Source organism: Erinaceus europaeus, chromosome 21 (assembly GCF_950295315.1).
Source record: "Erinaceus europaeus chromosome 21, mEriEur2.1, whole genome shotgun sequence".
Taxonomy (NCBI): domain Eukaryota; kingdom Metazoa; phylum Chordata; class Mammalia; order Eulipotyphla; family Erinaceidae; genus Erinaceus; species Erinaceus europaeus.
The window spans coordinates 1,694,894-1,722,860 of record NC_080182.1 but is presented as its reverse complement, the minus strand read 5'-3'; the positions used below and the strand labels follow the sequence as shown (position 1 = coordinate 1,722,860).

Genomic DNA, 27,967 nt, shown 5'->3' with positions numbered 1-27,967 from the left:
GCCCTGCTTCACTGCCTGTGAAGTCTCCCCACCATAGGTTGAAAATGGGGGCTTGCGCCCAGGTCTTTCTGCATGGTAATGTGTGTATTCAATGGGTGTGCTACCAACACCCCCCAAAAAACACCTAATTCAAATAGAGAAACAGAAAGGAAGAGGGAGTGACACCACAGCACCAAAGCTTCCCAGGGTGAGCCACCACCTGACACCAATAAATACGTTTTTTTAATTTATTTTTTTATTTAAGAAAGGATTAATTAACAAACCCATAGGGTAGGAGGGGCACAATTCCACACAGTTCCCACCACCCAATCTCCATATCCCACCCCCTCCCCTGATAGCTTTCCCATTCTCTAGCCCTCTGGGAGCATGGACCCAGGGTCATTGTGGGTTGCAGAAGGTAGAAGGTCTGGCCTCTGTAATTGCATCCCCGCTGAATATGGGTGTTGACTGGTCGGTCCATACTCCCAGTCTGCCTCTCTCTCTCCCTAGTAAGGTGTGTCTCTGGGGAAGCAGAGCTCCAGGACACATTGGTGGGGTCTTCAATCCAGGGAAGCCTGGCCGGCATCTTGATGGCATCTGGAACCTGGTGACTGAAAAGAGAGTTAACATACAAAGCCAAACAAATTGTTGAGCAATCATGGACCCAAAGCTTGGAATAGTGGAGAGGAAATGTTAGGGGGGCACTCGCTGCAAACTCTAGTGTACTTCTGCTTTCAGGTATATATTTTGCAGTAGTTTATAGATACGTGTGAACATAAGCTCTCTCTCACAGAAACTGGTGTATATCTAGGTTTTGGGACTTTGTTAGAAAGTGAACCACCTGGGATGGAATTAGAGTATACTATGAAAGGAAAGGTCTCACCCGAGTAATCAAGCTGAAGGGTTGTCATTCCACACCTGAAGTCTCTGAACATAGTCTGAGCTGAAGCATGTTGAGGTGGCAATCGTTGCATTGATTAGGCTGCGATCGGCTGATGCAATATTATTTGATATGGATTGGGAGAGGCATGTGGGAAAGTGGGCCCTATCCTAAGGTTCCAGGACTGGGGGAGGTAGAGGCTCTGTAGTGGAAATGTGAGGTTCCTTCTGTCTTAGGGTTCAAAAAGACAATGGATAGTTAATGTTATCATCACATTATTTGGTAATTGGGTTAACTTTGAAAAGTCCTTTTGTTACGGTTTGCTGTACAGTACCCAGTATCTTGTATATAGCTGTGCCATTGGTTGCTTCTGATCTACTTGGTCTAGGCTTTTGAGAGAGTCCGCATATCAATTACACATCCTATATATTAAAAAGACTCAGTCTGTGTTTTAAAAACTTCAAGACATACAATTAATTTTCCCCCTCTCATATTAATTAACTAGTGATTTATATGATTACACTTTACTAGGAGTGTACATAAACACCATTCCCACCACCAAAAGACTGTGACCCATCCCTCCCACCCACTCCCACCTCCCACTGGCCCAGGAAGCCGCATGTCTACCCCTCACCACAGGGTTTTTACTTTGGTGCCCTACTTACAATTTGGTCAGGTCCTGCTTTTAGTTTCCCTTTCAGATCTTCTTACTCAACTTCTGTTGATGAGTGGGATCATCCCATACTCATCTTTATCTTTCTGACTTAGCTCACTTAACATAATTCCTTCTAGCTCTGTCCAAGATGGGTCAGAGAATGTGGGTTCATTGTTCTTGATAGCTGCATAGTATTCCATTGTGTATATATACCACAGCTTTCTCAGCCACTCATCTGTTGTTGGGCACCTGGGTTGCTTCCAGGTTTTAGCTATTATGAATTGTGCTGCTATGAACATAGGAGTACACACCTCTTTTTGGTTGGATGTTATGGGGTCCTTGGGGTATATCCCCAGGAGAGGAATTACTGGATCATATGGAAGGTCCATGTCTAGCCTTCTGAGAGTTTTCCAGACTGCTCTCCACAGAGGCTGGACCAATTTACATTCCCACCAGCAATGTAAAAGGGTCCTCTGTCCCCACAACCTCTCCAGCATTTGTTGCTGCTGTCCTTTTTGATGTATGCCATTCTTACAGGAGTGAGGTGGTATCTTAGTGTTGTCTTAATTTGCATTTCTCTGACAATCAGTGACCTAGAGCAGTTTTTCATGTGTTTGTTAGCCTTTTGGATCTCCTCTGAGGTGAATGTTTTGTTCATATCCTCTGCCTATTGTTGGATGGGATCATTTGCTTTTTTGGAGCTCTTTATATATTTTGGTGATTAGTTTCTTGTCTGATGTATGGCATGTGAAGATCTTCTCCCATTCTGTGAGGGGGTCTCTCTGTTTGTTTAATAGTTTCTTTGGATGTGCAGAAGCTTTTCAGTTTGATGTAGTTCCATTGGTTTGTTTCTGCTTTAGTCTTTCTTGCAATTGGGTTTGTTTCATCAAAGATGTCCTTGAGGTGTATGTGGGAAAGTGTTTCACCAATGTTTTCCTCTAAGTATTTGATTGTTTCTGGTATGACATCCAGGTTTTTGATCCATTTGGAGTTGATTTTTGTTTCTGGTGAGATAAAGTGGTTCAATTTCATTCTTCTGCATGTTTCAACCCAGTTTTCCCAGCACCATTTATTGAAGAGAGCCTCCTTCTTCCATTTAATGCTTTGGGCCCCCCTATCAAAGATCAGATGCCCATAGGTGTGGGGAATAAATACCCTTTAAAAAAAAAAAAGAAGAAGGAAGTGAGAGGTAACTCATGAGGTAGGATGTGAGCTTGGGTTGTGCACATGACAAAGTATACACCCTACCTGCCTGAGTTACCTCCCCAGCCCTCCTTTTACTTTTTTTTTTTGTCCTTTTTCTTTTTTTTTTTTTTTTAGTTTTTAATTTTTATTTAGAAAAAGGGAACACTGACACAAACCATAGGGTAAGAAGGGTACAACTCCACACAGTTCCCACCACCAGAAGTCCGTATCCCATCCCCTCCCCTGACAGCTTTCCTTTTCTTTTTGTTATTAGGGTCACCCTATAGAGATAATCCTGGTGGCAAAAAATAAATTTAAAGTTTATCTATCTATCTATCTATCTATTTATTGTCATGAGCCAGAGCGAGAGAATAGGAGAGAGAATCACACCGGCAGGCATACGCAGTACTGGTGACTTGACTTGGGACCTTATACTTGCAAGTCCTGCCCTCCGTCACTGCCTCCCCAGCCGCCAACTTTTCATCTCCCATCATTCTTTGCATTAAGCCCCCAACCACCCCGCCTTCTTATCTCCCACACAGAACTTGCAGTGCATGGGCTTCCGAGGGTGCCTCCTCATCATTCTCTAGTGCAACCCTTTCCCCTGGAGCAAGGAGTCCCAGGGGGCCCAGAGGGCTTGCATGCCCAGAGCCTGGAGCTTCTCATCTAGAATCAAGCCTGAGGCCTCTCATTCCCTGCTTGGTTGCCTCCCATGTGGCCTGAGCCCATGACTTTGCATGTGACATGACAAGGCTCCATCAGGGGCTTCACACACCACTCCCAATGGGCTTTTTTGTTCTTCCCAAATAGAGGATGAAAGACAGAAGTCCTGTTTCACCACATGTGAAGCTTCTGCTTTGCATAATTCTCCCACATGGTGGTCAGAGCTGAAGCCTGGGTTCTCCTGCATGCGCTCTACCTGCTCAGCCGTCTCCTGGCTTCCTCGACTCCTGTCACTTAGACACACATGGGCCTGTTTGCACTCTTGCCACGTTTCCGTAAGTGTTAGAGGCAGGCCTAGCTTCCTCTGCATTCAGATCAGTCAGGAAGACAGAGTAGCAGTTTTCAAACAACAGGGTCCAGTTATTTTGAACCCTCAGATCAAGAAGGAGGGCTGAACCATATCTCCTAGAAGCACCCTTTACTCAGAAGTCTAATCCTTCTCTGAAGCTCAGCCCATGCTTCCATTTCCTTGTTTTTTTGTAGCACTGACCAAAAAGAAAGAGAGAAAAACCCTAAAATTAACCAGTCTATTACTTCACACCTGTCGTGTTATCTTCCCACTAAAATTTGAATTCAGCAGATGGAGTCAGAGGCTTGCACTTGACACATACTAGCTGCTCATTCAGAAGGTGTGAATAGGGATGGGGCCAGGGCTCAGTGGAAGAGGCCCTGGCCTTGGACACGGTCCTGACATAAAAAACCCAAATAAGCAGGCCCTAGAGATGGCTCGGTGGTGGTGAGCAGGATTTGCATGTATGGGGGTTCCCAAGTTTGATTCCTAGTACTACATAAACTGTAATCTCCCTCTCCCTCTCCCTCTCCCTCTCCCTCTCCTTCCGTCTCTCTCTCTCTCAATAAATCTTTTAAGCATGTACCACATGAGTAGCAGGTGCTGCTTTTGTCAGGACTGTGCTGGTTACAAAGATGACTAAGAAAGGTCCTCTTGGGCGGAGGAGACAGCATAATGGTTATGCAAACAGACTCTCAAGCCTGAGGCTTCTAAGTCCCAGGTTCAATCCCCTGCACCACCATAAACCAGAGCTGAGCAGTGCTCTGGTGTTTCTCTGTGTGTGTGTGTCTCTCTCTGCTTCTCTCTCAAAAATAAATAAATAATTTAAAAGAAAAGAAAAGAAATGGAATTTATTATTTTTTAAAAAAAAAGAGGGAGTCGGGCTGTAGTGCAGAGGGCTAAGCGCAGGTGGCGCAAAGCACAAGGACCGGCATAAGGATCCCGGTTCGAACCCCGGCTCCCCACCTGCAGGGGAGTCGCTTCACAGGCGGTGAAGCAGGTCTGCAGGTGTCTGTCTTTCTCTCCTCCTCTCTGTCTTCCCCTCCTCTCTCCATTTCTCTCTGGCCTATCCAACAACGACAACAACAATAATAACTACAACAATAAAACAACAAGGGCAACAAAAGGGAATAAATACATAAAATAAATATTAAAAAAAAAAGAAAGAAAGAAAAGAAAAGTCCTCTTGTCCCCAGCAGATTCCCAAGGAAGCCCAAACCTGGGGGAAAGAGGGTTAGGAGCAGAGCTGAAACACAAGTCCTTTGCTGTTATTTACACTTCTCAAGTGGTCTTTCAACTCATCTGGGGGGGGGAATATATATATATCTCCATAGTCATAGCCCTCATTGGCGCTCACCTAAAAGGCAGGAAAGCAGGTTGCAGAGCAGCTAAGCTCTAAGGAAAGGGGAAAATTGCTCTGCTTATCCGGCTATAGAGACAGGGAGCTTTTAAACTCGATGACCCATCAGATCTGCCGGACACTCTCCCTCTCCCTCCCTACAGGGAAACTCCTCATTGTTCTCAGAGGAATGCGGAGCGTGTTAAACATTTCTGCTAGAACAAGAGGTTCCGTTCTTTCTTCTCAGCAGCTGCTCTCTCTGCTTTATTTAATTCACACAGCAGATGGGGAGACATGTTGGACAGCCTTATCCTGTCCACTTGCTCCCCCAAGGGGACCCCATGCTGGAAGTTCTACAGTGGGGCAGGGTAGCCTGGGCTCTTGGCAGCTTTGCGGCCAGATGGTTCCAGTGTGCGAGTGTGGGAGAAGGTGGCAGACAGTCGTGTCCCCACTGACGTTCTTTCACTAAGACCTGCGTCTTCCCACTCAGTGGGGCAGGTCGGTTTTATCTGGAGGTGACCATACAACTCCAGAAAAATCAATCCACTTCAAGTAGAGAAGAAACTAGCAGAAAAATTAAACTCAAGAGGTGGCAAGGTGGCTCACCTGGGTCATGCACCTGTGTAGGCCTGTACGCGACCCAGATTCCAGCCCAGCCTGTGTGCCACGTTGAAGAAAGCTTTGCTGTGGTGACAGTTAGTTTTCCCGTTCTCTGTCTCTGTCTCTATCTGTCAGGAAAAAAAAAGTGTCTTCCATCCATATTTTAGTTAGGAAAAAGTCAATTGAGAGGCCCAGAAGGTGGCATACTGGGTTAAGCACTCAAGGACCCTGCAAGTATCCCCGTTCGAGCCCCCAGCTCTCCACCTGTGGGGTGGAGGAGGGGGTCCTTTTACAATTGGTGAAAGCAGGTCTGCAGGTGCCTATCTTTCTCTCTCCCTATCTTCTTCCCTTCGCTCTCAATTTCTCTCTGTCTTATCAAAAAAAAAAAAAAAAGAAAAAAATGGCCGCAGGAGCTGTAGTGCAGGCAGCGAGCCTCAGCAATAACCCTGAAAGCAAAAAAAAAAAAAAAAAAATCAGAAATATTTAACCCATGTTTTGTTAAAGATTTCTAACGATGTACTGTGGTCAGACTATGTGTTGATTCTGAATAGAATCGACTATTTGAAATGTGTCGAGATTTGCACTACATAATCAATAGTCACCTTATGCAAATACTGCACAAAAGTAGAAAGAATGTTGACTCTGGAATCATCAGAGGGAGGAGAAGCTCCTGTTCATGTCTGGTGAAAGGTAGCTAATTACGTGTGTTCAGATAGTGTATATCACCACGGAATTTTCAAATGATTCTCTTTTCAGGAACTGAACAAGGTGTGTTAAAATCTCACATCCTAAGGACCTCTTTGGCAGCTTCTCTCTGACAGTCCTAAGCACTTTGGCTCTCCCTTGTTAGAATCATACTGCTTTATAACGGCAATTTCTTCCTGGTGAATCCAGCTGTTCTCCTTATCTCGTGACAGTCTTTATTCCCGTCATGTTTTTTTTCTTCTTAAAATTCATTTTGTCTCACACTAATACAGCTACCCCCAGATTTCTTTTGGTTGTTGTATTCATCCATCACTTATTTACTTTGTTTATTCTAACCATTTCTTTTTCTTTTCTTTTCTTTTTTTTTTTTTTTTTTTGCCAGAGCACCACTGCTTATAGTGGTATGGGTAACTGAACCTGGGACTATGGAGCTTCAGGCAAGAGAGTCTGTTTGCATAACCATTATGCTGTCTACCCCGCACTATTCTAACCATCTCAGTGTCTTCCATTTCATGTGTGTCTCTTATAAACAGTATCTAATTAGACTTTGTCTTGCTTGTCATGGAGTTTATTTATGTATATTTGCTGTGATTATGAATTAGGGAGTGTGTTTAGGTTACAGATAAAATAACCTTTGCAGGAAGGGCTAACTTTAACAGGCCACCCACTTGCCAGGCAGCCAAGGTGAACAGAGCAGAAAGGAAGCACCGTGTATTTATAGAAAGAGGCCTGAGAGTCACCTTCTCCATCTGGGGGTGCCACACGCCACCCCAGCAGTGCAGTTCTCTGCCTCTGCAGGGGAACTTGCCCAGCAGATTCAGGAAAAAAAAAAAAAACATTCAGAATACTTGGTGTGGAAAGGAGGCATATAAACTCCTTCCTTCCTGAAGATTCCTGATGCTTATTAGCAAGAAATAATCATTGTGAGAGCAGCATTAGAGGGGAGATGCATAGCACTGTCCTGCTCCTGCCATGACGCATACATCTTTGATGGGCAGGGATTTCTTACATCCTAGAAAACCATTTTCATTAAGCGCACATGACAAAGCAAGGACCGGCGTAAGGATCCTGGTTCAAGGCCCCAGCTCTCCACGTGTGCGGGGGTGGGGAGATGGGGGGGACTTCACAGGCGGTGAAGCAGGTTTGCAGGTGTCTTTCTTTCTCTCCCCCTCTCTGTCTCTCTCTCCCTATCGCCTCTATTTCCCCCTACCCTCTCCATCTTTGGTTATCTCTATCCAATAAATAAAGATATAAAATAAAAAAAAAACATTTTCAAGAGTTCCTTAAACTCTGCCTGAAGGATAATCTGTGTGTTCTCTTAATGCTTTCTGCTAAATTATTTTTTCATGATTATTTCTACAGATTTACTGTTTTTTAAAATCTCCGACTGTGCCACTGGCCTTTTTATGTCATTTTCCCCCCAATTCAACTAGAGAAGATGAAAATATTTAAAACAGAGTCTTAGCCAGCAACAGAACTACTACAGCTATTGTGCAATTAAGTATTGGAAAAGCAACCAGAATATGCACGGGAGTAAACATGTTTTGTGGGTGACACAGCAGAGTGTGTGTGCGTTTACCACTTCCACATGTAAAACCCCAGAGATCGAGTCACTGATCCAAATCATGCAACCAGTGAAGGGTAGAGACAAGGTGCAACTCAGATCTCTCTGAATCCAAAGTCTATATTCTGAGTCATGAAAGAATCCTCAGAGTACTAGATTCTAGAATGAAATTACTGGAATTTAAACCCCAGCTCCACCACTTGAAAACTCTCTGGCAGTGGGCGAGTGATTTAAAACCCACCGATGTATCCGTTTCACAGGAAGAACCATAACTAATCACGGGGTGGGACTGTTGCTGAAGTTGAGTGTAAGCTCACTGTCTGGAGCCACAGAAAGCCAAACTGTCATACCCACTTTTGCAGAAAAGGGAAGAGTGTTCAAATAAACCTCCCTGCCACTTTATTTTCAGGGAGAGTCACGCCAGGAGGAGAGTTCAGGGACAAACAGGAAGGGGAGCAAGGCCTTTAGATCGCTGATGCTTTCTCCAGGATCACGACTTTCTGCCCCTCCCTCTTCCTAGAGTAAAGCCTGTGCTAGGTCTTAAATGACTCTTCACGCTTCTTTTTTTTTCCTCCTCCAGGGTTACTGCTGGGCTCGGTGCCTGCACCATGAATCCACTGCTCCTGGAGGCCATTTTCCCCCCTTTTTGTTGCCCTTGTTGTTGTAGCCTCGTTGTGGTTATTATTATTGCCATTGTTGATGTTGTTCGTTGTTGGATAGGACAGAGAGAAATGGAGAGAGGAGGGGAAGACAGAGAGGAGGAGAGAAAGACAGACACCTGCAGACCTGCTTCACCGCCTGTGAAGCGACTCCCCTGCAGGTGGGGGGCCGGGGGCTCGAACCGGGATCCTTACGCCGGTCCCTGTGCTTTGCGCCACATGCGCTTAACCCACTGCGCCACCGCCCGACCCCCAACTCTTCATTCTTCTAAAGGGACTGGGGGCCAGGCAACGGTGCACCTGTTTGAGTGCACATGTTACAGTGTGCAAGGACCCAGGTACAAGCCCCGAGTGCCCACCTGTGAGAGAAGTGCCGTAAAGCAGTCCTGCAGGTGTCTCTGTCTCTCCCTCTCAGTTCACCCCTCCTCTTTCAGTTCTACCTCCATCCAATAAATAAATAAAATATTAAAATAAATATACGGACAAAGGAGTGGGGGTAGAGTTGGAGATGTAAGCCCTTGTGGTTGTCCTTATATCAAATTCAGTTTGAGCGTACAAATTGCTGGCAGAGTGCTAGCAGTCTGCATCCCTCTTCAAGCCAGTTTATCAACCTTCTTCTCCCCACCCCCACCCAGGGCCATGTGAGACTACCCTGTCCTTTGGGGAGTCACAGTTTCATTATGAAAATGTAATGGGATGATATACATACGGAGATAGTCAGAATATGGAGAAAGTGAAAAGGCTGTGATGGCTTCACAGACTGTTTTAGGTCGCCTGTCGCTTGGCATCATTAATTTCTTCATGCGTTCTCCTCACTGGCCAGACTGGCTTCTCAATTTCTATGCTCCCAGCTTTTGGTTGTGTGAGCTTCTGAAGTCAACCTTGTAAGGATCATCATCATCATAATAATAATAAATGAGAAAATACATGTAAACACCTTTTGCAGGTTACAAGTGACTAGAAAAACTGTTAGTGAAATTTTATGTGTCTATCTTGCATTATAACCACTGGCCTCTCAATTAGAGCATCGTCAATTACTTAATCCTCTTTTTTATTGACTATAACACCTCACCCAGATCCTCATCTTCTAGAGAGAGTACAAGGTTGGATGGCACTGTAGAATAAACGAATATAAATGAGTGAGTCCTTTATTAATGCCTTCAATGAATTGTCAGCATCACCACCATTACTGACGCATGATAATGCTATGAAAAGCCTGGGGAAACAGACTCTCAGAAACCTCTTTTCATTAAAGCCACTGACACGAGGAATAACGAGAAGTTTCTTGAAGGTTAGGGTCATAAAAATATTTATATATTTTGACCCAATCATTCTACTGTCATAAAAATTGTTTTTTAATCAGTCTTAGCATATATACAAGGAATGCAGAAGTCATGCGTGCAGCTCTGAGTTTTTGCAGACTGAGGACAATCATACAATTAGCTCCACACCTAGAAATTTAATGTCGGAAAATATTTCCCTCAACAAAGAAACGGTCCAGACAGTTACCCAGCAGTGAAGCCTTCCATCTGGGCCTTCCAGATGTGAGACACAGTGTTTGAAATTGGCACTCTGTGAGAATACCAGGGACAAACAGAATCCCATGACTTGCTCTGGTGTCACTCTTTCTCCCTCTCATAGGATAGAAAATAAAAGCTGGACCTAGAAGGTGACTCAGTGGTCAAGTTCACACGAGGCCCTGGGTTTGCGCCCTGGCACCACATTACAGACGAAGAGACCAGCAAGGTAGTTAGCTCAGCACCAGATCACAGGACTGGCAGTGCCTGCGGTTCCATCTCTAGCACCACACGTGCTATACAGCTGAGTGGTGCATGAGTCTCTCTCTCTCTCTCTCTTACCAAAAATAAAATTGAAAGGGATTCGAGCTGTAGCCCAGCGGGTTAAGCGTACATGGCGCAAAGCCCAGGGACCAGCGAAAGGATCCCGGTTCGAGCCCCCGGCTCCCCACCTGCAGGGGAGTCGCTTCACAGGCGGTGAAGCAGGTCTGCAGGTGTCTGTCTTTCTCTCCCCCTCTCTGTCTTCCCTTCCTCTCTCCATTTCTCTCTGTCCTATCCAACAACAATGACATCAATAACAACAATAATAACTACAACAATAAAACAACAAGGGCAACAAAAGGGAATAAATAATAAATATTAAAAAATAAAAATAAATAATTAAAATTAAAAAAATAAAACTGAATCTGTTTTTAAAGAATCAAAAGGCTACTTTCCTAAAGATGTTCAGAGTGTGAGTGGCCTGGGCGGTGGTGCAGTAGATAAAGCACCGGATTCTCAACCATGAAGTCCCAAGTTCAATCCCCAGCAGCACATGTACCAGAGTGATGTCTGGTTCTTTCTCTCTCTGCCTATCTTTCTCATAAATAAATAAATAAATTCTTTAAAAAATAGATATTCAGAGTGTGATGCTGAAAAGAACGGTAGGTATTTGGTGGTGTTAGGTGAACGTTGGCATATCAATTTGGTGGAAGAGCATAGAACCATTAAAAGAGAACCTTTGAACTCTGGAACAAAATGTACAGCTGAATGCCCTTGAACTAGGCAAATGGTAGAAGTAGGAGAAGCAGCCTAGTTAGTATCTATGAGAAGGAAGAGTGTGGACAAAAAACAGTTTTAAAAAATTAAAGGAACATGAAGAGTGTCAACTCTGCCTGCAGTAAAGTGTTAAAATATATCCTGATTCCTCTCACAAAACTAATAAATATTTTTAAAGATTTTTAAAAAATAAACACACATAAAAATGGTGCTGATCAAACAAAATATATCATGAGCTAAGTTTTGTCCCTTGAGTGTATGACCCTGCCAGTAGAGACAGGAAGTTATCACAGTGGGTATGACAGGATGACTGTCTCAGTGCACAGACTAAGGCTACACGTGGACAAGGACTGCGGGTCAGCACTTTTAACTGAAAAAGAGACTGTGTCCGATTTTGAGTAAGCCCATTAAAGAATCAAACTGAGGGAAACCTAAGCTCAGGGTGACATGAGCTGGGGAGCAGCCCTTAGACTGCTTTGAGAGGACTGCTCCAAAGAATGGGTTCTGGTGTGTGTGAGAGAGGAGACGGCAGCAAATGTCTTCAGGGCTTCTTGTTGTTTGCTTGCTTGCTTGTTTTACAGAGAGACTGAGGGAGTGAAAAAGGCCACAGCACCAAAGCATTCTTCAATGTGGCTGGGGCCAGGCTCAAACCTAGTCCACACATGTGGCAAAACAGAGCGCTATCCAGATGAAAAGGCATTTGTTAAGTGCTGCTGGGTTTCTCCAGGTAGAGGCAGTGTGTTTGATTTCCCCATCCCCCACATCCAAATCTTAAGATTTCAGTGTCATTGATGTGACTGATTTCAAAACCCATTTTCACATAGTTGATCTTAGTGGTTAACTCTTTGCTCTCTCCTGACTTGCCTGGCAGATCAGCAGTGCAGAAACTCGGAGCTAAAGTTTTTGAGGAGGTCTACAACTACCTCAAGAGGGCGAGGCAGCACCACACCAGTGAGGCAGAGATCCGGGAGTCTCTAGAAAAAGTAGTTCCCCAGGCCAGCGACTGTTTTGAAGTGGACCAGCTCCTCTACTTCGAGGAGCAGCTGCGGATGACAGTGGGAGAAGGGCCCACACCCCAGAGCCTCACTGAGCAGCTGTCAGAAACCAGTTCAGGTTCAACAGGACATGTTGACTCTGTTTTGGAAAGTGGGTGCAGAGCCTGACCTGCTGTCTGTACTTTCAGTTCTGTGTGGAAAGGCAAGGCTCTCCAGAGGACAGGAAAAACGTCTGTCTATACTGGAGCCATGGATCATAAGCTTTGCTTTGAGAAAAGCTCCCGGATCAAGTTTGGCTTCCTGAAAAGAATTTGTTGGCATGTGCCCTCAGGACTCCTGACAGAGTTGGACCATCCTGGTAATGGTCTGGAGGAACCATCGGCTCTTATCATTTCCACTTGGACAGACCAATGCCTGACCACCTAAGATCACTGTGTTTATGGCCAGCCTGTTCCTGAAGGTCACTGGACAGTGACCTCTGACACACTGAGAAGCTGCTAGGGCCAGACACACAGTGTCAGGTGGCTCACTCATGCCCTTCCATAACTGACAAGCAGAAAGTGCAGAATAGGCCAACTAGCTCCCCTGGATAGTGCATCTGCTTTGCCAGGAGCCCAACCCAGGTTTGAACCTGGCCCCCTGCTATGGCTACTCCTCCCCCTTCCCATTCTCATGAGAGCTATTCCCATAAAAGCCCTCCTTCTGCCGCCCCTCTCTCTCTTGCCGGCCTTTCACTTTGGGGATCAGACGCAGGGAAGGTTGCTGCACGAGGCGGCCATCTTTGCTACCTCTATGTGGTCCAAGCTGCTGCTCTCTCACCCAGCTCTGAGGTGCCAGCGCAAATAAAGGATTGAGCTCCCTTTCTGCTTCAAACCTCCTTTTTCGGCGTCCCGCCGCCGCAAGTGACAGTCCCACTGCATTGGAGGAAACTCCAGTGTTGTATTGTACCCCTCCTTACCCCTATCTCTTTCTGGCTGAAGACGTGCATGTGTGCAAGGACCTGATTTTAAAAATCCACAGATTGATTCCTGCCATACTCACCTATGGAGTATTGAAGCCTTTGACTGTTAATGAATTTATTTTCCATGGTTACAAAAGAAACCACCCTTTGAGAGAGAGAGAGCGCGCGAGCAGTATTGCCTCATTTTACAACTGACGATGCTGATGTCAGGTAATCTGCTTAGTCATGAAACTGACTTCCCCCACTCCTGCTCTTACCCACTGTAAGTGTGCATTAAAGGAACAGCTGCAGTAGACTTACTGGGGCAGTCTCTCCCTCTCTCTCCCTCTCTCTTCTTCTCTCTCCCTCTCTCTTCCTCTCTCTCCCTCTCTCTCCCTCTCTCTCTCCCTCTCTCTCCCTCTCTCTCTCTCTCCCTCTCCCCCCCACATACACACCTACTTGCACATATAAAGAAAACACCTACTCTGACATTTGCCACAGCACAAAGGAAGTTTTTTTTTCCCCAAGACTAAGAGTCAAGTTGAGGGGATGAGGCAGGGCTCAACTCCTAACTTGGCAGAGGCAGTGTGTGTGTGTGTGTGTGGGGGGGGGGGGGGCATAGCAGTGATGCTCCCAGAGCTCAGCACTGTTGTGTCTCCCCGACTTCCTTCACACTGTGGAGGCTGTGTGTGGGGGGGCATAGTGGTGATACTCCCAGAGCTCATGATGCCGATTCTTCCTTCTCTGCCTCCATGCTTGGCTAGGAGAGGGGTGTTCTCACAGCCCCTGTGAGTGCTGGCCACAGGAAATACCAACTCTACATACTGGTTTTGGCCTCTGAAAGTGGGATCTGAGATTTGTCCAAATTCTGAACATGAACACACATGCCAACTCAGATTCCAGGGCCCATGACCTGGCCAAGGGGAGAACACTGAGAACCCAGTTTCCCAGGAAACTCAGGCGTGTGAGTGTGTGGACCTTTTGTGCTTGGGAGCAAGCATGGATGTTTCCATCAGGTCTGTTTTTCTTTTAAGATTGACTTATTACGTTCATTAGCAAGCAATGGAGGAAAAGTCAGAGCAGCACTCTGGCATATGCCATGCTGGGGATCTAACTCAGGACTTTATGTTTGAGAGTCCAGTGCTTTATCCACAGTACCAATCTCCCAGCCGCCATCTTTATCATGTTCACAGAGAAGAGGCCTTAACCTGAGAAGGAGCTCTCAGAACTCCATGTTTATTTATTTATTCATTTATATATGTTTTTTTTTCTGCAGAACTGAAACTACATGCATGCAGGTTTCAGCATTCCAAGCCACTTTTTTTTTTAATTTGATTTTTTAAAATTTTCTGCCTCCAGTGTTATCACTGGGGCTCAATGGCTGCACTATGAATCCCCTGCTCCTGTGGCATATATATATATATATATATATATATATATATATATATATATATATATATGACAGAGAAAGTCAAGAGAGGGGGAAGACAGAGAGGGAGAGAAAGACAGACACCTGCAGACCTGTTTTCACCGCTTGTGAAGTGACCCCTGCCCCCTGCAAGTGGAAGTCGGGGCCCAAACGGTGATCCTTGCACAAGTTTTTATGCTTTGTACTATGTGCACTTAAGCCGGTATGCCACCATGAGGCCCCCTGGTTTTGATGCTGAACTGGAAAAAATACAAACCTGCTAGTTACCCTGATCTTCCACTAGTGTCCTCTGTAGATTTATTTCCTAGTCACTCTCTCCTAATTTTTCTTCCTAATTTCTGTCTCTGGTGATAAGAACAGTCTTCCTCTCTGCCCAGGAAATGTATGCGTCCAGGTAAGACGGGGAAGCAGAAGGTTCCTCTTGCCCTGCTGATTCTTCATAGTCTTCAGTTCAACACAGTCCTAGAGCGTAAGTGACATGTTTGGGGGTGGCATATTCTGATCCTCTGCGAAGGAAGCTAGGAAGGTAGGTGCAGACTCCCAGAACTTGTGCTGCTCATCACATCAGGCTGAAAAGAAAGGAGAACTAGGAAGAGATACCATTTTGCATCAGCCTTCCCTGCCTTGGAAACTTCCTCCCCTTTACAGACTGAGAGGGGGTGGAGGGGTGAGGGGGAGAGAGAGAGAGGGAATGTGTGAGTGAGTGCCTGTATGTGTGTAGGGGGCAGGGGTTGAAGAGGGGGTGGCAGTGCCAGACTTGAGATGCTGAGAAGAAAAAGCTTTTTTTTATTCTTACCATTGGGAAAACACTTTCTCCCTTTGCCTCATTCGAGCTTAATTTGGGGCAGCTCCAGTGTGGAGACTCAAAAACGGCTGGGTGGAAATGGACTGAGGCATTGAAGAACTCGCAAGTTGTTTGTCAGGAAACAGTCACAGGTATAAGAAAATAAAGGGACCCCACTAGCTTGCTCCTTTGTAAAAATGCAGATATATTTCATGACTGCCAATTGACCTTTCTGCTTTCTATTTATGCAAAGGAAATGCCACCGGCTATTTTGGGTGATGCAGAGAGAAGGCACACAAAAGAGAGAGATAAAAGTTAATTATTGAATGTATGATGGGCTGAGGCTGGAGCTCTGGCTCTATCACAACAGTCTAGCCAAGATGAAGGTGATAAACGGTAGCTCGGAAAAACCCACCCCACTCCTCTAAGAGGAGTGATTGCTAACCACCAACGTATCAGAAGGGAGTGGGGCCAGGGAGAAACAGAGACAGAGAAAGAGAGAGATGTAGAGACAGAACAAGAGAAAGAACAGGGATGGATTCACTATGGCAGGTGCTAGGGAAATGGAGAAAGCTCTGCTTGTCTCTCCATTTCTCTGACTTGCTATCAGAAAGAAAAAGTGACCTGGAGTGGTGAACTCACATATGTGTGAAGTCTCCGCTCTGCAGAAAAAAAAAAGTGAAAATTGTCTGCCTGATACTGGGGCAGCTTGGAATGTTCCTACAAATGACCACAGAATGTGAGCTCAGATCTACAGGGATGCAGAGGTCACATAGGCTCCTAAGCTGAATATGGGCCCCAGATGACACCAAATCGATGGGGTTTACAGTCAACAATATCTATACAACTTCCCCATATTTGGGAGCTACTCTCTTCTCAGATCCAGCTTTCTCATCCTTTTGCCAGCCCTGACATCATCTCCCCAGAAAATAACTAGGATCCACCTGCATATCAGATTTCAGGCTCAGGGCGAAAGAAATATGCCTACTAGCTATCTACAGAACGGAGACACTACCCCCTAGCCCCTGGCCACTCTTCATCTGCACTACTCCAGCCTTTAGGTTCATGATTAGTCAACAACTTGTTTGGCTTTATATGTTAACTCTCAGCAGGCTGGGAGTATGGATCGAACTGTCAACGCCCGTGTTCAGCGGGGAAGCAACTACAGAAGCCAGACCTTCCACCTTCTGCATCCCACAATGTTGGTATGCATGAGACCCCTTCTGTTTCATTTGGTTTAAATCCCCCCTGCTTAACACTATTCTATTTACATAACCACTTCATTCTATTTACATAACCACTGTTAACAAGTTCCACCCTCCCTCCAGGGCATTTGTGGTTCAGTGATAGGATTCTCGCCTAATCTGCCCCCTCCTTGTCACACTCTGATTTTCACCAGTCACTTTTCTCTCCACCCTCTCTATGTCACATCCTGTTTCCACCTTACTTGGCAAGTATATATAAAGACAGCATTGTGAGTTTTAGAGTACTGTACCTTGAGTTTAGCTTAGCTCGTCTTAGATTGTGCTGCGTCCTGCATGAATAAAGAGATACTGCGTACAACCCAACCATGAGTCCCTGGTCGTCTGTTAGCCGCCCGTGAAGCCAGCCCGGCAAAAACAACATAGCCTGGAGAAAACAACACCACAATGACCCTGGGTTGACCCTGGGTCCACACTCCCAGAGGGATAAAGAATAGGAAAGCTATCAGGGGAGGGGAGGGAATATGGAGTTCTGGTGGTAGGAATTGTGTGGAGTTGTACCGCTCTTATCCTATGGTTTTTTTCAGTGTTTCTTCTTTATAAATAAAGAAAAAGAAAAAAAAGTGTCTGCCATGTAAGAAGAAAAAAATAGAGCTTGAGACTAAAGGGCCTTCTTCCATCTTTACCTTTTATGGTAGGATTAGTCCTTTTCTCTTAGTCTTCAATTCCTGTCTGTGTCTGAAGACTATGGTACAGAACAAGTAAAATGATGTGGTAGCTTGAGTCCTTGGGGTTGGAATTGCCACAAATCCTTGGAACTGTCAGTGGGGCTCAAAGCACATGTGGCCAGGCTCTTCAGCACTTTAGGATGGAGCCTGGAGATAGTTCAGTGAGTAGAATACAGATCTTACCGTGCATATGATCCTGACTTCAAGCCCTGACACCACATGGGAGAACCAGGGGGCAGCTCAGTGGGTGTTGGAGTAGTGCTGCGGTATCTCTCTCCTCTTTTCTCAGACTACATCAGGGTGGTCTGTGGAACCACTGGAAGACTCCAGAAATGGCAGACTTTGATTTCTGAGACTCTGTCAGAAAAGACATAGACTCCACCTTGCCTTCTCTGGGAGTAGCACTCTGAAGGCAACCAGCTGCTGTGTTGTGAGGACCCTCAGACCACCCTAAGAAGATACCTCTTTAGCAAGATATGTTGAGATCTTTAGTCAATGGGAAGCACCGACTGGCCGACCATGTCAACCAAGTTCTCCAGCTGCAGTCGGTCCACTATCTGGCTGCGACCCTCGCTGACACCTGGACTAAACTGACCCTCATAGGAAACTCTGATCCGGAACCAGCTAAGTCATTCCTTAACTCCGAACTCACACACACTATGAAATAGCGCGTATTGTTGTCCTGTGCAGATCTGTTGAGTTCGCTCTGCCGTGTCGTCAAGCCAAGAGCAGCCCCTGAAAAGACTTGGACAAGCCCTCCCCTTTAGCTGAGTCACGGTTCTGTGGAGAGGGCAAGTGAAGGGGACGATAGATGCAGGTCTCCTCTAGATGAGAAAACTGAAGGGCTGGCTTTTTCATCTGGTGGAGTCAGGACACTGGCAGTGACGTGAATGAGAAGGAACAGAGAACTGGGGACTCCTAGACTTCTCACATGGGTGACTGGGCAGACAGTGGGCCATTCACAGATCCAAGACAGCTGGCAGTGGGGAGAGGGTGAATGATGAGCTCATTCTTGAGTGTGTTCAGTTTGAGGTGTTTAAGGTTGCTGGATGTGTGCAATTTCAGGTCGATTAATGACTAGACAGTAACAGTAGTGTTTAGCCCTTCCAGAGGTTCTTCTGGATAAACCACTGGTTCTGGCTGGCAGTTCTCTGCTACCCCACTGTTGCATATTCTTCCAAACCAGTGGGTCTCAATCTTAATGCTGCTTTTGAACCCCCATGGGAGATTTTCATAGAATGGAGTAGGATGATTGAAAAGTCCCTGGGCAATAGTGAATGCTGGTTGCAGTTTGCTTTCTTGCAAAACTTTGAGACCAGGCTATCATTTCCTTCTCCCTCTTCCTCTCTGAAAGTGTTTCCTGAAATGCAATGCTTTATTCAAATGTAAATTATAACCTTTAACTTCAGGTGAAGTCAAAGATCTTTGTATTTTTAGCTTTTTTTTTTCCACTATGGGTAACATCAAACTATATGAAAATAAAGAGAATAATATAATATTCCCTTAATGGGACTATCAATCAGCTTCAAAAATGATTAATCCATGGTCCATCTTATTTTATTTATACTCACACCCACTCCTCCCTCAAGGGTTATTCCTATTAGTCATAAATATTTTAGTAGATATCTCTAACAGCTCATCTTTTTTTAAAAAAAGCACAAGACTATTCTCACACTTAAAAAAAAGCATTAATTCCTATCAAATACCCAATTAGTATGCATACCTCCCCTCCTGTCCTACTGACAGTTTCCTCAAATTAGGATCTGAATGTCTTCTTAGTCACTTTTACTGTACAGATTCTGCTTTCATCTTTCCCCTTATAATTCAGTTATTGAATAAAGTCTGCCAGTTGTCCTCTTAAGTCTCCTTTGGTGTAGATTTCATTAAATGCACCTTGATTTGGGAGTCGGGCGGTAGCACAGTGGGTTAAGCACACATGGCACAAAGACGTAAGGATCCCGGTTCGAGCCCCCGGCTCCCCACCTGCAGGGGAGTCGCTTCACAGGCGGCGAAGCAGGTCTGCAGGTGTCTGTCTTTCTCTCCCCCTCTCTGTCTTCCCCTCCTCTCTCCATTTCTCTCTGTCCTATCCAACAACAATGGCATCACTAACAACAATAACTATAACAATAAAACAACAAGGGCAACTACAAAAGGGAATCCATAAATATTTTTAAACATTTTAAATACAACTTGATTAAAATAATAATAACCCTTTATTTTCTCTAAGTTTTAGATTTGCGGAAGAATTGCAAAGGTAGTAGAGCTCCCACACAGCCCGACAAGCACCTCTGTAAGAGTGTCAACATCTTACAGAACTATAGTTTACTGTTCCTAAAAGCGGGCCAGCTTCAATACATTACTACAAGTCAAAGTCCATAGACAGGGAGAGAGAAAGATAAGACACCTGCAGACCTGCTTTATGTGAAGCCCCCTGTAGGTGGGGAACAGGGGCTTGAACCCAGGTCTTTGTGCAGTGTACCATGTGCGCCTAACAGCGTGTGCCACCGCCCAGCCCCTCCTTTTATACTGCTTCCTCCTTATTATTTTCTCATCATTAACCAAGGTTGTGTTTTTTGTGGAGGAAAGCCACTGCCACTCAGTGCCATATTTGTCATACCCTATCAATGGCACATTTTTGTTAACTCATGTGGCCTCTCACTGCTGAGAACGTCCCTGACCATCTGGTTAAGGTAAAGTCTAAGGTTTCATCACAAAATTACTAAGTAGATCTTTCCTCCAGCCTCCTTACACACCTCTTCCCATACTGTCCAGTGCATGGTCCATCCACACTTTGCCTGGATGCTACCCTATCTCCCAGGGCACAGATATATTGTCATGATAGAGGTGGAAAGAGACCAAAGCACTTCTCAGTTCTATGATGGTGCCTGGGACTGAACCTGGGGTGTTGAGAGCCTTAGGCATGCAAGCCTGGCGTATTCCTGCCATACTATCTTTCCATTCCCAATATATTATTTCCAATTTCTCAAAAAAAAATTTTGTCTTTCCACACATTTATTTATTCATTGTCTATATCATTATGTATATAGAATTCATTCTACACTCGGGTATAATCCAATATTGCTTCATTTCATTACTCAGATGGTTTGCCTTGGTAACATGAGCTCACTCACTTGAATCCAGTAGACCTGCCATTGGACGCACATGCATCAACATAGTTATTTCTCCCTCCCCTCCCCTCCCCTCCCCTCCCCTCCCCTCCCCTCCCCTCCCCTCCTCACCTCTCCTCTCCTCTCCTCTCCTCTCTCTCTCTCTCTCTCTCTCTCTCTCTCTCTCTGGTGTACTTTCTGACATCCTAAGATACTCCAGGCTTGTCATATACTCAGCATGCATATTCCCTGATCTGGTGCTTGACTCAGTCATTTCTCCAAAGTCTTGTTCTCTCTTGGAACAGCGGTCTTAGGGATCAAGATATGGGCACTATGTGTGCTTGTTTATCCTCTGGTGTCCTAGCAGCTGACAGAACAACAACAACAAAAGTGTACATTTTCCATTGAATGTACTCACCTGGATAACTGTTTCTACATTTCACCGCTTATATCTAAATTAATCTCAGTACAAATTCATACTGATGTTGCCAACTCAAATCCACTAGCACATGAATCATTACAATGCCTTTTTGATATTCAAGAAAGGTAACCTTTTCCTATTTCCTATAAATTGGTGGTTGGATACACAGCCAGATTCAAATTCTGATAGCAGTAATGTCAAATATGTTCTGCGTTCTTCCATCATGAAATGCTTACTGTCTGCTCTTCTCTGATGATGCTAGTAGCCATGTCATGGCTGATAGGTGGCTAGAGAACCTTTGCCAGTTGCCAGGAGCCTGAGAACAACGTGTCTCAAGGTTGAGAGAAAAATAACTTCAGTTTTCATGCAGTTTTATCTGAAGAAGTCTGGAGGGACATACACAGGACATCCCCAGCTGGGACAATGTCCAGTGTGTGGCACTATCCTGATCTTCCTCTGAGTATTTCTTCATAAAATTATGCACTACATCAAAATGAACAAGGAAGATTAAAATTAATTTTTAAGAGAAACATGCACGAGGAATAGAATGTCAAGGCACAAATAGCAGGTGGTTGGGGGGGCTGGGTGGTGACCCGGTTAAGTGCACACATAGTACTATGGTACTATTTGCAAAGACCCACACAAGGACCCAAGTTCAAGCCCTGTTCCCCATCTGCAGCAGGATGCTTTATGGGCAGTGAAGCAGGTCTGCAGATGTCTTTTTCTCTCCTTCTCTATCTCCCCTCCCCTTTCAATTTCTCTCTGTCTTACAGAAATGAGGGGTGGAGGGGGGAGGAAAAATGGCCACTAGATGCTAGCACCGAGCCCGTGTTGACCCTGAAGGCAAATAAATAAATACATAAATATGACAGGTGGTTATACATCACATATATAAAGATAAGAATACATTTCTAAGAAGGAAAACATCAGGGTAAGGGTGTCACTGTCAAAAAGTCATTACGCCAGGTACATTCTTTTGATGCCATAAAATACTGAGTTTGTTCCAGTAAGCTCATGCACAATCCCCAGACCCTCAGGGCAGCACCAGACATCAGTGTTATGGGTGATTGCATGTGGCAATACCTCTCTTTCTTGTGAGACAGAAAAAAGCTCTAACATATCCAGACTTTGCATTAGAGCAGGATTCTTATAAGGGACACAGCCTGAAAAATAGGCCTCATGGTACTATTAGTCAAAGGAATGAATGCACCTGGCAGACAAACGACATATATTTTGCAGACACAGATGCACAGGTAACAATTAGTAGGATTTCCAATAAGAACTTGTCAGGAAGTCTGGGATCAGAAGCTTCTTCAATAGATTTGATGATTCCTCCCTCGGATCTATTAATTCTTAAAAGTTTTTTAAAAATAGTAAATTGTTAGGGGCCTGAGAGGTGGTATAATGGATTCAGTCTTGTATTTTATTTTATTTTATTTTTTTTGCCTCCAGGGTTATTGCTGGGGCTCCGTGCCTGCACTACGAATCCACTGCTCCTAGAGGTTATTTTTCCCATGTTGCGGCCCTTGTTGTTGTGCTTGCTGTAGTTGTTATTGTTGTCATAGCTGTTGTTGTTCACTCTTGTATTCTTAAAGCACAAGGTTCCAGGTTCACTGCCAGAGATCCTAAGTTAGCTGGTCTGGGGTTAGAAATGGGCGTTTTGGGAGTCAGGCGATAGCGCAGCGGGTTAAGTGCAGGTGGCGCGAAGCGCAAGGACTGGCGTAAGAACTGGGCATTTTTCTGAGTTCTCTGCAAGATGATTAACGCTTAGCTTGTAATGTTAAAGAATTGTATGGGTGAATGAGCCAGGACACACCTTCAGTCTCATTGGCTTGGTTTGGTTACTTGATGCTAGTACGTGCAGTCCTGTTATTCAGAATTCGAAGTTAGGAAATTTTTTTATTTATGATTGCTTTTGTTGTTATTGTTGATGTCATCGTTGTTGGATAGGACAGAGAGAAATCAAGAGGAGGGGAAAACAGAGACAGACAGACACCTGCAGACCTGCTTCACCGCCTGTGAAGCGACTCCCCTGCAGGTGGGGAGCCAGGGCTCGAACCGGGATCCTTCTGCCGGTCCTTGTGTTTCGTGCCACGTGCGCTTAACCCGCTGCGCTACCGCCCAAGTCCCCGAAGTTAGGAACTTTGATGTCAGGGATTTCTCGCTTGACCCTTGGGAAGCGGAAGCTTGATGAGTGTAGTACAGTTCCAACCCTCCGGCCTGTAACAGGTGGGTCACTCGGTTCCACCTGCAGTTCTAAGAATGATCAGCATCCAGCATGGCTGGTAGGGCGTCAAACCTCTCAACACACCTACTAGGCTGGTGTCATCTCCACTTAATAGTTGAATAGCCAGGGGTATGAGAGGTGGCTGTCTTGCCAAAGTCACAGACCTGTGCCTCTCTCAAGGAGGCACTGATCCTTTCACCTGCCCCAGCCCCGGGCCTCTCTGCAGGTCCTCGCTTCCCAGGACTTGTCGGTAACCCAGCGCCGGTCAGGAGACCGGCCCCGCTTTTGCAGAAAGTCCTGCAGTAGAGCCAGACTGGGACACGCGCATTATTGCGTCTCCCCGGCCCGTCCGACGTCGTCTGGACCCACCACACCTCGGGCCCAGCCCCAGGACGCTGCTCACCTGCGGCCCCGGGACCCGAGACGCTTTGTTTACCTAGGGTCACGCGGCCTCTGGAGGCCCTCCCTGATTGGCTAGGGTCCACATCCGTCTCCACGCCCCGCCTACCCGCAGCCAGGTCCCGCCCCCAGGCCCGGCGACGATTGGCCCTGGCCGCCGCGCCCAGGCTCTGATTGGTGCCCACGGAGGCCGCGCGGGCCGCGGGAAGAGGGCAGGGAGAGCCAGCGGCCCGCTATGGCGGCGCCCGTCAGCAGGCTGACGCTGTCCGAGTCTCTGGCCCTGGGGCCCGAGTGGCGACACGCGTGTCACGCGATGCTCTACGCGCCGGAGCCGGGGAAGCTGTTCGGCCGCATCCCGTTGCGTTATGCCGTGCTGGTGAGCAGGGCGCGCCCGCCACCCCGCTATCCCCCGCCACCCCGCCGCCCCGCCGCCCCGCCGCCCCGCTGTCCCCCGCCACCCTGCCACCCCGCCGTCCCCGCCGCCCCGCCGCCCCGCCGTCCCCCGCCGTCCCGCCGTCCCCGCCACCCCCGCCACCCCGCCACCCCGCCATTCCCGCCAGCCGTCCCCGCCGTCCCCGCCGTCCCCGCCGTCCCCGCCACCCCCGCCACCCCGCCACCCCCGCCACCCCCGCCACCCCCGCCACCCCGCCACCCCCGGCCGGGCCGGGCCCTTCCTTGACCGCCGCGGCGCCTCTCTTTCCCGCAGATGCAGATGCGCTTCGACGGGCGCCTGGGCTTCCCCGGCGGCTTCGTGGACGTGCACAAGGGCAGCCTGGAGGACGGGCTGAACCGCGAGCTGGCCGAGGAGCTCGGGGACGCGGCGTCCGGCTTCCGCGTGGAGCGCAGCGACTACCGCAGCTCGCACGCTGCCGCGTCGGCGCCCAGGGTCGTGGCGCACTTCTACGCCAAGCTGCTGGCGCGGGAGCAGCTGCTGGCGGTGGAGCGGGCGGCCCCGCACGCCAGGGACCACGGCTTGGAGGTGCGGCCCGGCCCGGCTTCGCTCGTGGGGACCCGGGGCTTGAACGCGGGCGGGCCCTTTCTGTTTATCTGTTTATTTTTACCGGAGCCCTGCTCAGCTCTGGCTTATGGTGGTGCAGGGGGTTGAACCTGCGACTTTAGAGCCCCAGGCCCGAGAGTCTCTTTGCAGAACCACGATGCTGCCTCCCCCCGCCCTGAGCGCGGGGCCTTTTTAATTTTTAATTTTTTAATTTTATTTTTTTTTACCGGAGCCCTGCTCAGCTCTGGCTTATGGTGGTGCAGGGGATTGAACCTGCGACTTTAGAGCCCCAGGCCCGAGAGTCTGTTTGCAGAACCACGATGCTGCCCCCCCGCCCTGAGCGCGGGGCCTTTTTAATTTTTTAATTTTAATTTTTTTTACCGGAGCCCTGCTCAGCTCTGGCTTATGGTGGTGCAGGGGGTTGAACCTGCGACTTTAGAGCCCCAGGCCCGAGAGTCTGTTTGCAGAACCACGATGCTGCCCCCCCGCCCTGAGCGCGGGGCCTTGTACTGTGACTTGCGCGCTCACGCAGGTGCCCCGTGTTGCGGTGCGCTCGGGGCTCCTGGGCGAACACGCTTCTTGCTCCCCAGCCCTGTGCCCATCCTCCGTCACCCGCCTCTGCACTTGTCTCTGTTTCCCACCTGCTTCCTCCGTTGCAAATGGCCCCGCACTGCACCTGGGCCTCTGTCTGTATGTCTGTCTGTCTGTCTGTCTGTCTGTCTGTCGGGGCTAGAAAATACGGCCTGAAACTTGATGGGCCCGGGGGACAGGAAACCTTGGCTCTTAGGCTGGGGGAGTAGAGGGAACAGCCGCTAGACTCCGCAGGCATCAGTCACCGGAGGCCGATCAAAGCCGCGACGCCGGGGCTCCCGCGGTGCGCGGCGGGTTAAGCGCAGGTGGAGTGAAGAGCGAGGCCCCAGCGAGGATCCCGGTTCGAGCCCCCGGCTCCCCACCTGCAGGGGGGGTCGCCTCACCAGCGGTAAAGCAGGTCCGCAGGTGTCTGTCTCTCCCCTCTCTCTCTTAGTTCTGTCCAACAATAACAGTAGTAACAAGGGCAACAAAAAATGGAGAAAGGGCCTCCAGGAGCACTGGGTTCGTGGTGCGGGGAGCCCCCGCGATAACCCTGGAGGAAATAAAGCCACACAGTGACGGTGCTCTTACCCCCTCAGAATTCACTGGTTCAGTCTGGGGCAGTAGGGCCTGGCCTGAGAACGCGCACCGCGCAAGCTCTGATACGGCGGGGCTGGGGACCACATTGTGGGGACTGCCGGGGCTGGGCTCAGCATCTGGGACATCACCAGAACTAGGGTAGTGACGGCGGGCTTCACGCCCGAGAAGCAGCGCTTGGGCCTCTGGTCTGCAGAGAGCTATAACCACCAGGCACCGCTGAGGAAGGCCTCTGGGCCTGGTTCTGCTGCACTGCTGACAAGTGAGGTTTTGATAACAAAGATTTGACAAAGATGAGCTCCCTGGCTTCTCAGTACAGGCTTCTCCTCTGTCTCCTTCCTTTTACAGGTGCTGGGCTTGGTGCGGGTGCCCCTGTACACCCTGCGGGATGGAGTGGGAGGCCTGCCTGCCTTCCTAGATAATGTATTTATTGGAACTGCGAGAGACCAGCTGCTGGAGGCCCTTCAGGACTTGAAGATAGTGGACTCGAACTATATCTCAGGCATTAAGTTACCGGCTCGCCGCTAGACCCACGGAGCCCGAGATGAGGACTTTGGTACCTGGGAGAGAGGGTGGGGAAAGAAGGGAATGTTCTCTCTCCTGGGAGAGAGATGACGACAGAGTAAAAGGAGAAGTATGTGCCGCGAGATCTGAGCTGAGGGCCCCTCCCATCCCATCGGTGGCCCTGGCAAACTCGGGGCTGGCCTCCCTGTCCCCCAGACATGCAGCTGTACAAGCTGACTCCTCCCACTGCCCATGTCTAGTTTAGCCAGGAAATGGCATGCATGGAACCTGACCTGTCACCATATCCATCTCCTTGCGAAGCAAGGCTTTCTGAGCCAAGGAAGCATCTCCCCACACCCTGCATGCTGTTGAGTCCAGTTCATGCTTTTTGGTGAAGGATAGAGAAGGAAAGAAACTCATTTCAACCCCATTACAAAAAGTAGTTTTTTTTTTTTTTTCTGTAAGTTTTTTTTATTATTATTTTCCCTTTTGTTGCCCCTTTTTTATTGTTATTATAGTTATTATTATTGTTGTTGTTATTGATTTTGTTGTTGCATAGGACAGAGAGAAATGGAGAGAGGAGGGGAAGACAGAGAGGGGGAGAGAAAGACAGACACCTGCAGACCTGCCTCACTGCCTGTGAAGCGACTCCCCTGCAGGTGGGGGAGCCGGGGCTCGAACCGGGATCCTTACGCCGGTCCTTACGCTTTGTTCCACATGTGCTTAACCCCTGCACTGCCACCCGACTCCCCCCCTGAAAGTAGTCTTATCCTTGGCTGGGGGCTGGCCAAAACAGCAGAGCCCCCAAAGGTGATGGCAAAGGACCTAACCACACCCCTGACTTCTTGAAACAGAGCCAAAAGTATGAAAAGTAGTTTGATCTCCCTTGACTGACACTGGACTTGACACTTCTGGATCCTGGTGCTTGTCCTCTTGGGATTCCTCTGCTATCCCCTTAGCCTCTGGGGATAACAGAGGACGCCACCACAGCTCTTGTCTAGCCCTGTGCTGACAGGTAAGCCTCCAAGAAAAGAAGCGCTTATAGCGGGTCTGAAGTCCCTTCCATTCTTTAAAATAGCAAATAATCTGTATAAAATAGTTACCGGTAAAAGCCCGAGGCCTTGCCCTCCAGCGGGTCAGAAAGTGTCAGAGTAAATACTGTAGACTTTGTGGGCCTCATGGTCTTTGGAGCAGAGACTCATTTCAGAGTGGCCTTGATTACTAAATGTATATGGATGTGACGGTGCTCCAATAAAGCTTTATTTAAAAGAGAAGCTGGCCAGTCTGTGGACCCTACTTTGCCGACTCCAGCTCTTGAAAATATGATGAAAATTTTTATTTGTGATGCTTATTGTTTTATTTATGTGAAGGAAATAAAGGAATGGTATCGATTCTACTTTGATATATATATAATCAAAAATGTATATAATTTAATCTTTTTTACTTTTAGTGAAGACTGTCTAGAAGGGTCTTCTCTGAGGAGCAGTTGAATAGAAAGAAGTAGCTGGGTCTGAGTATGGAAAAATATCTTAGATAGTACAAGGAGTAACATGTCATCTGAGGAAGAATTTGACAAGTGATCCCAAACCAGGGTGGGAGTCAGGAGGCGGGGCAGGCAAAGCCTTTGCGGCCATCTTTAATTTACCAGAACAGGGGCCTAGAAATAGAGAAAGATTGACAAGACTGGATGGAGCCGGTGAGAAGTGGCTGGAACCAGATGGCACAGACCCTTCCAGGCCGTGATCGGAGCTTGGTGTTGTCTGGAAGACAGGCTGGAATTGTAACAGCTGGGGTGGGAGACAGGCTGTGGGAGAGAGATGGTGGTGGCAATCTGGAGACTAGTGGGCACATTTGCAATGTTGCTGGCTCCCCCGCCAGGTCCTCTGATGCTGAATGGTGAGGTGAGGGAAACAAGGATTCCAGGATGACTTTTT

The 27,967-nt window shown here is 47.4% G+C and overlaps 2 protein-coding genes across 3 annotated transcripts in view; both read left to right on the top strand.

Moving 5' to 3' along the window:
- Positions 1-13,143, top strand: part of NEK11 (NIMA related kinase 11) — a 377,347-nt gene extending 364,204 nt beyond the window's left edge. The window contains exon 16 of the mRNA XM_060180272.1: positions 12,005-13,143. Coding sequence (XP_060036255.1) covers positions 12,005-12,296 — 292 coding nt within the window. The 3' untranslated portion in view covers positions 12,297-13,143. The remainder of the gene's footprint in view (positions 1-12,004) is intronic.
- Positions 13,144-23,587: 10,444 nt separating this feature from the next.
- Positions 23,588-27,429, top strand: NUDT16 (nudix hydrolase 16). Of its 2 annotated transcripts, XM_060180271.1 has the most exons (4): positions 23,588-23,741; positions 24,072-24,344; positions 25,387-25,507; positions 25,878-27,429. In XM_060180271.1, exons 1-4 carry the CDS (start codon positions 23,601-23,603, stop codon positions 25,949-25,951), a joined length of 609 nt encoding a protein of 202 aa, XP_060036254.1. In that variant the 5' UTR covers positions 23,588-23,600; the 3' UTR covers positions 25,952-27,429. The 2 variants fall into 2 exon arrangements, with proteins under 2 accessions (XP_060036254.1, XP_007537174.1); XM_007537112.3 differs by lacking the exon at positions 25,387-25,507.
- The last annotated feature ends 538 nt before the right edge of the window (positions 27,430-27,967 follow it).

Coding starts and splice junctions, on each gene's coding strand:
- NUDT16 (XM_060180271.1), top strand. CDS start 23,601: ATGGCGGCGCCCGTCAGCAGGCTGACGCTGTCCGAGTCTCTGGCCCTG. Junction 24,345..25,386: donor CCAGGGACCACGGCTTGGAG/GTGCGGCCCGGC, acceptor TCTCTCTCTTAG/TTCTGTCCAACAATAACAGT. Junction 25,508..25,877: donor GGAGGAAATAAAGCCACACA/GTGACGGTGCTC, acceptor TTCCTTTTACAG/GTGCTGGGCTTGGTGCGGGT.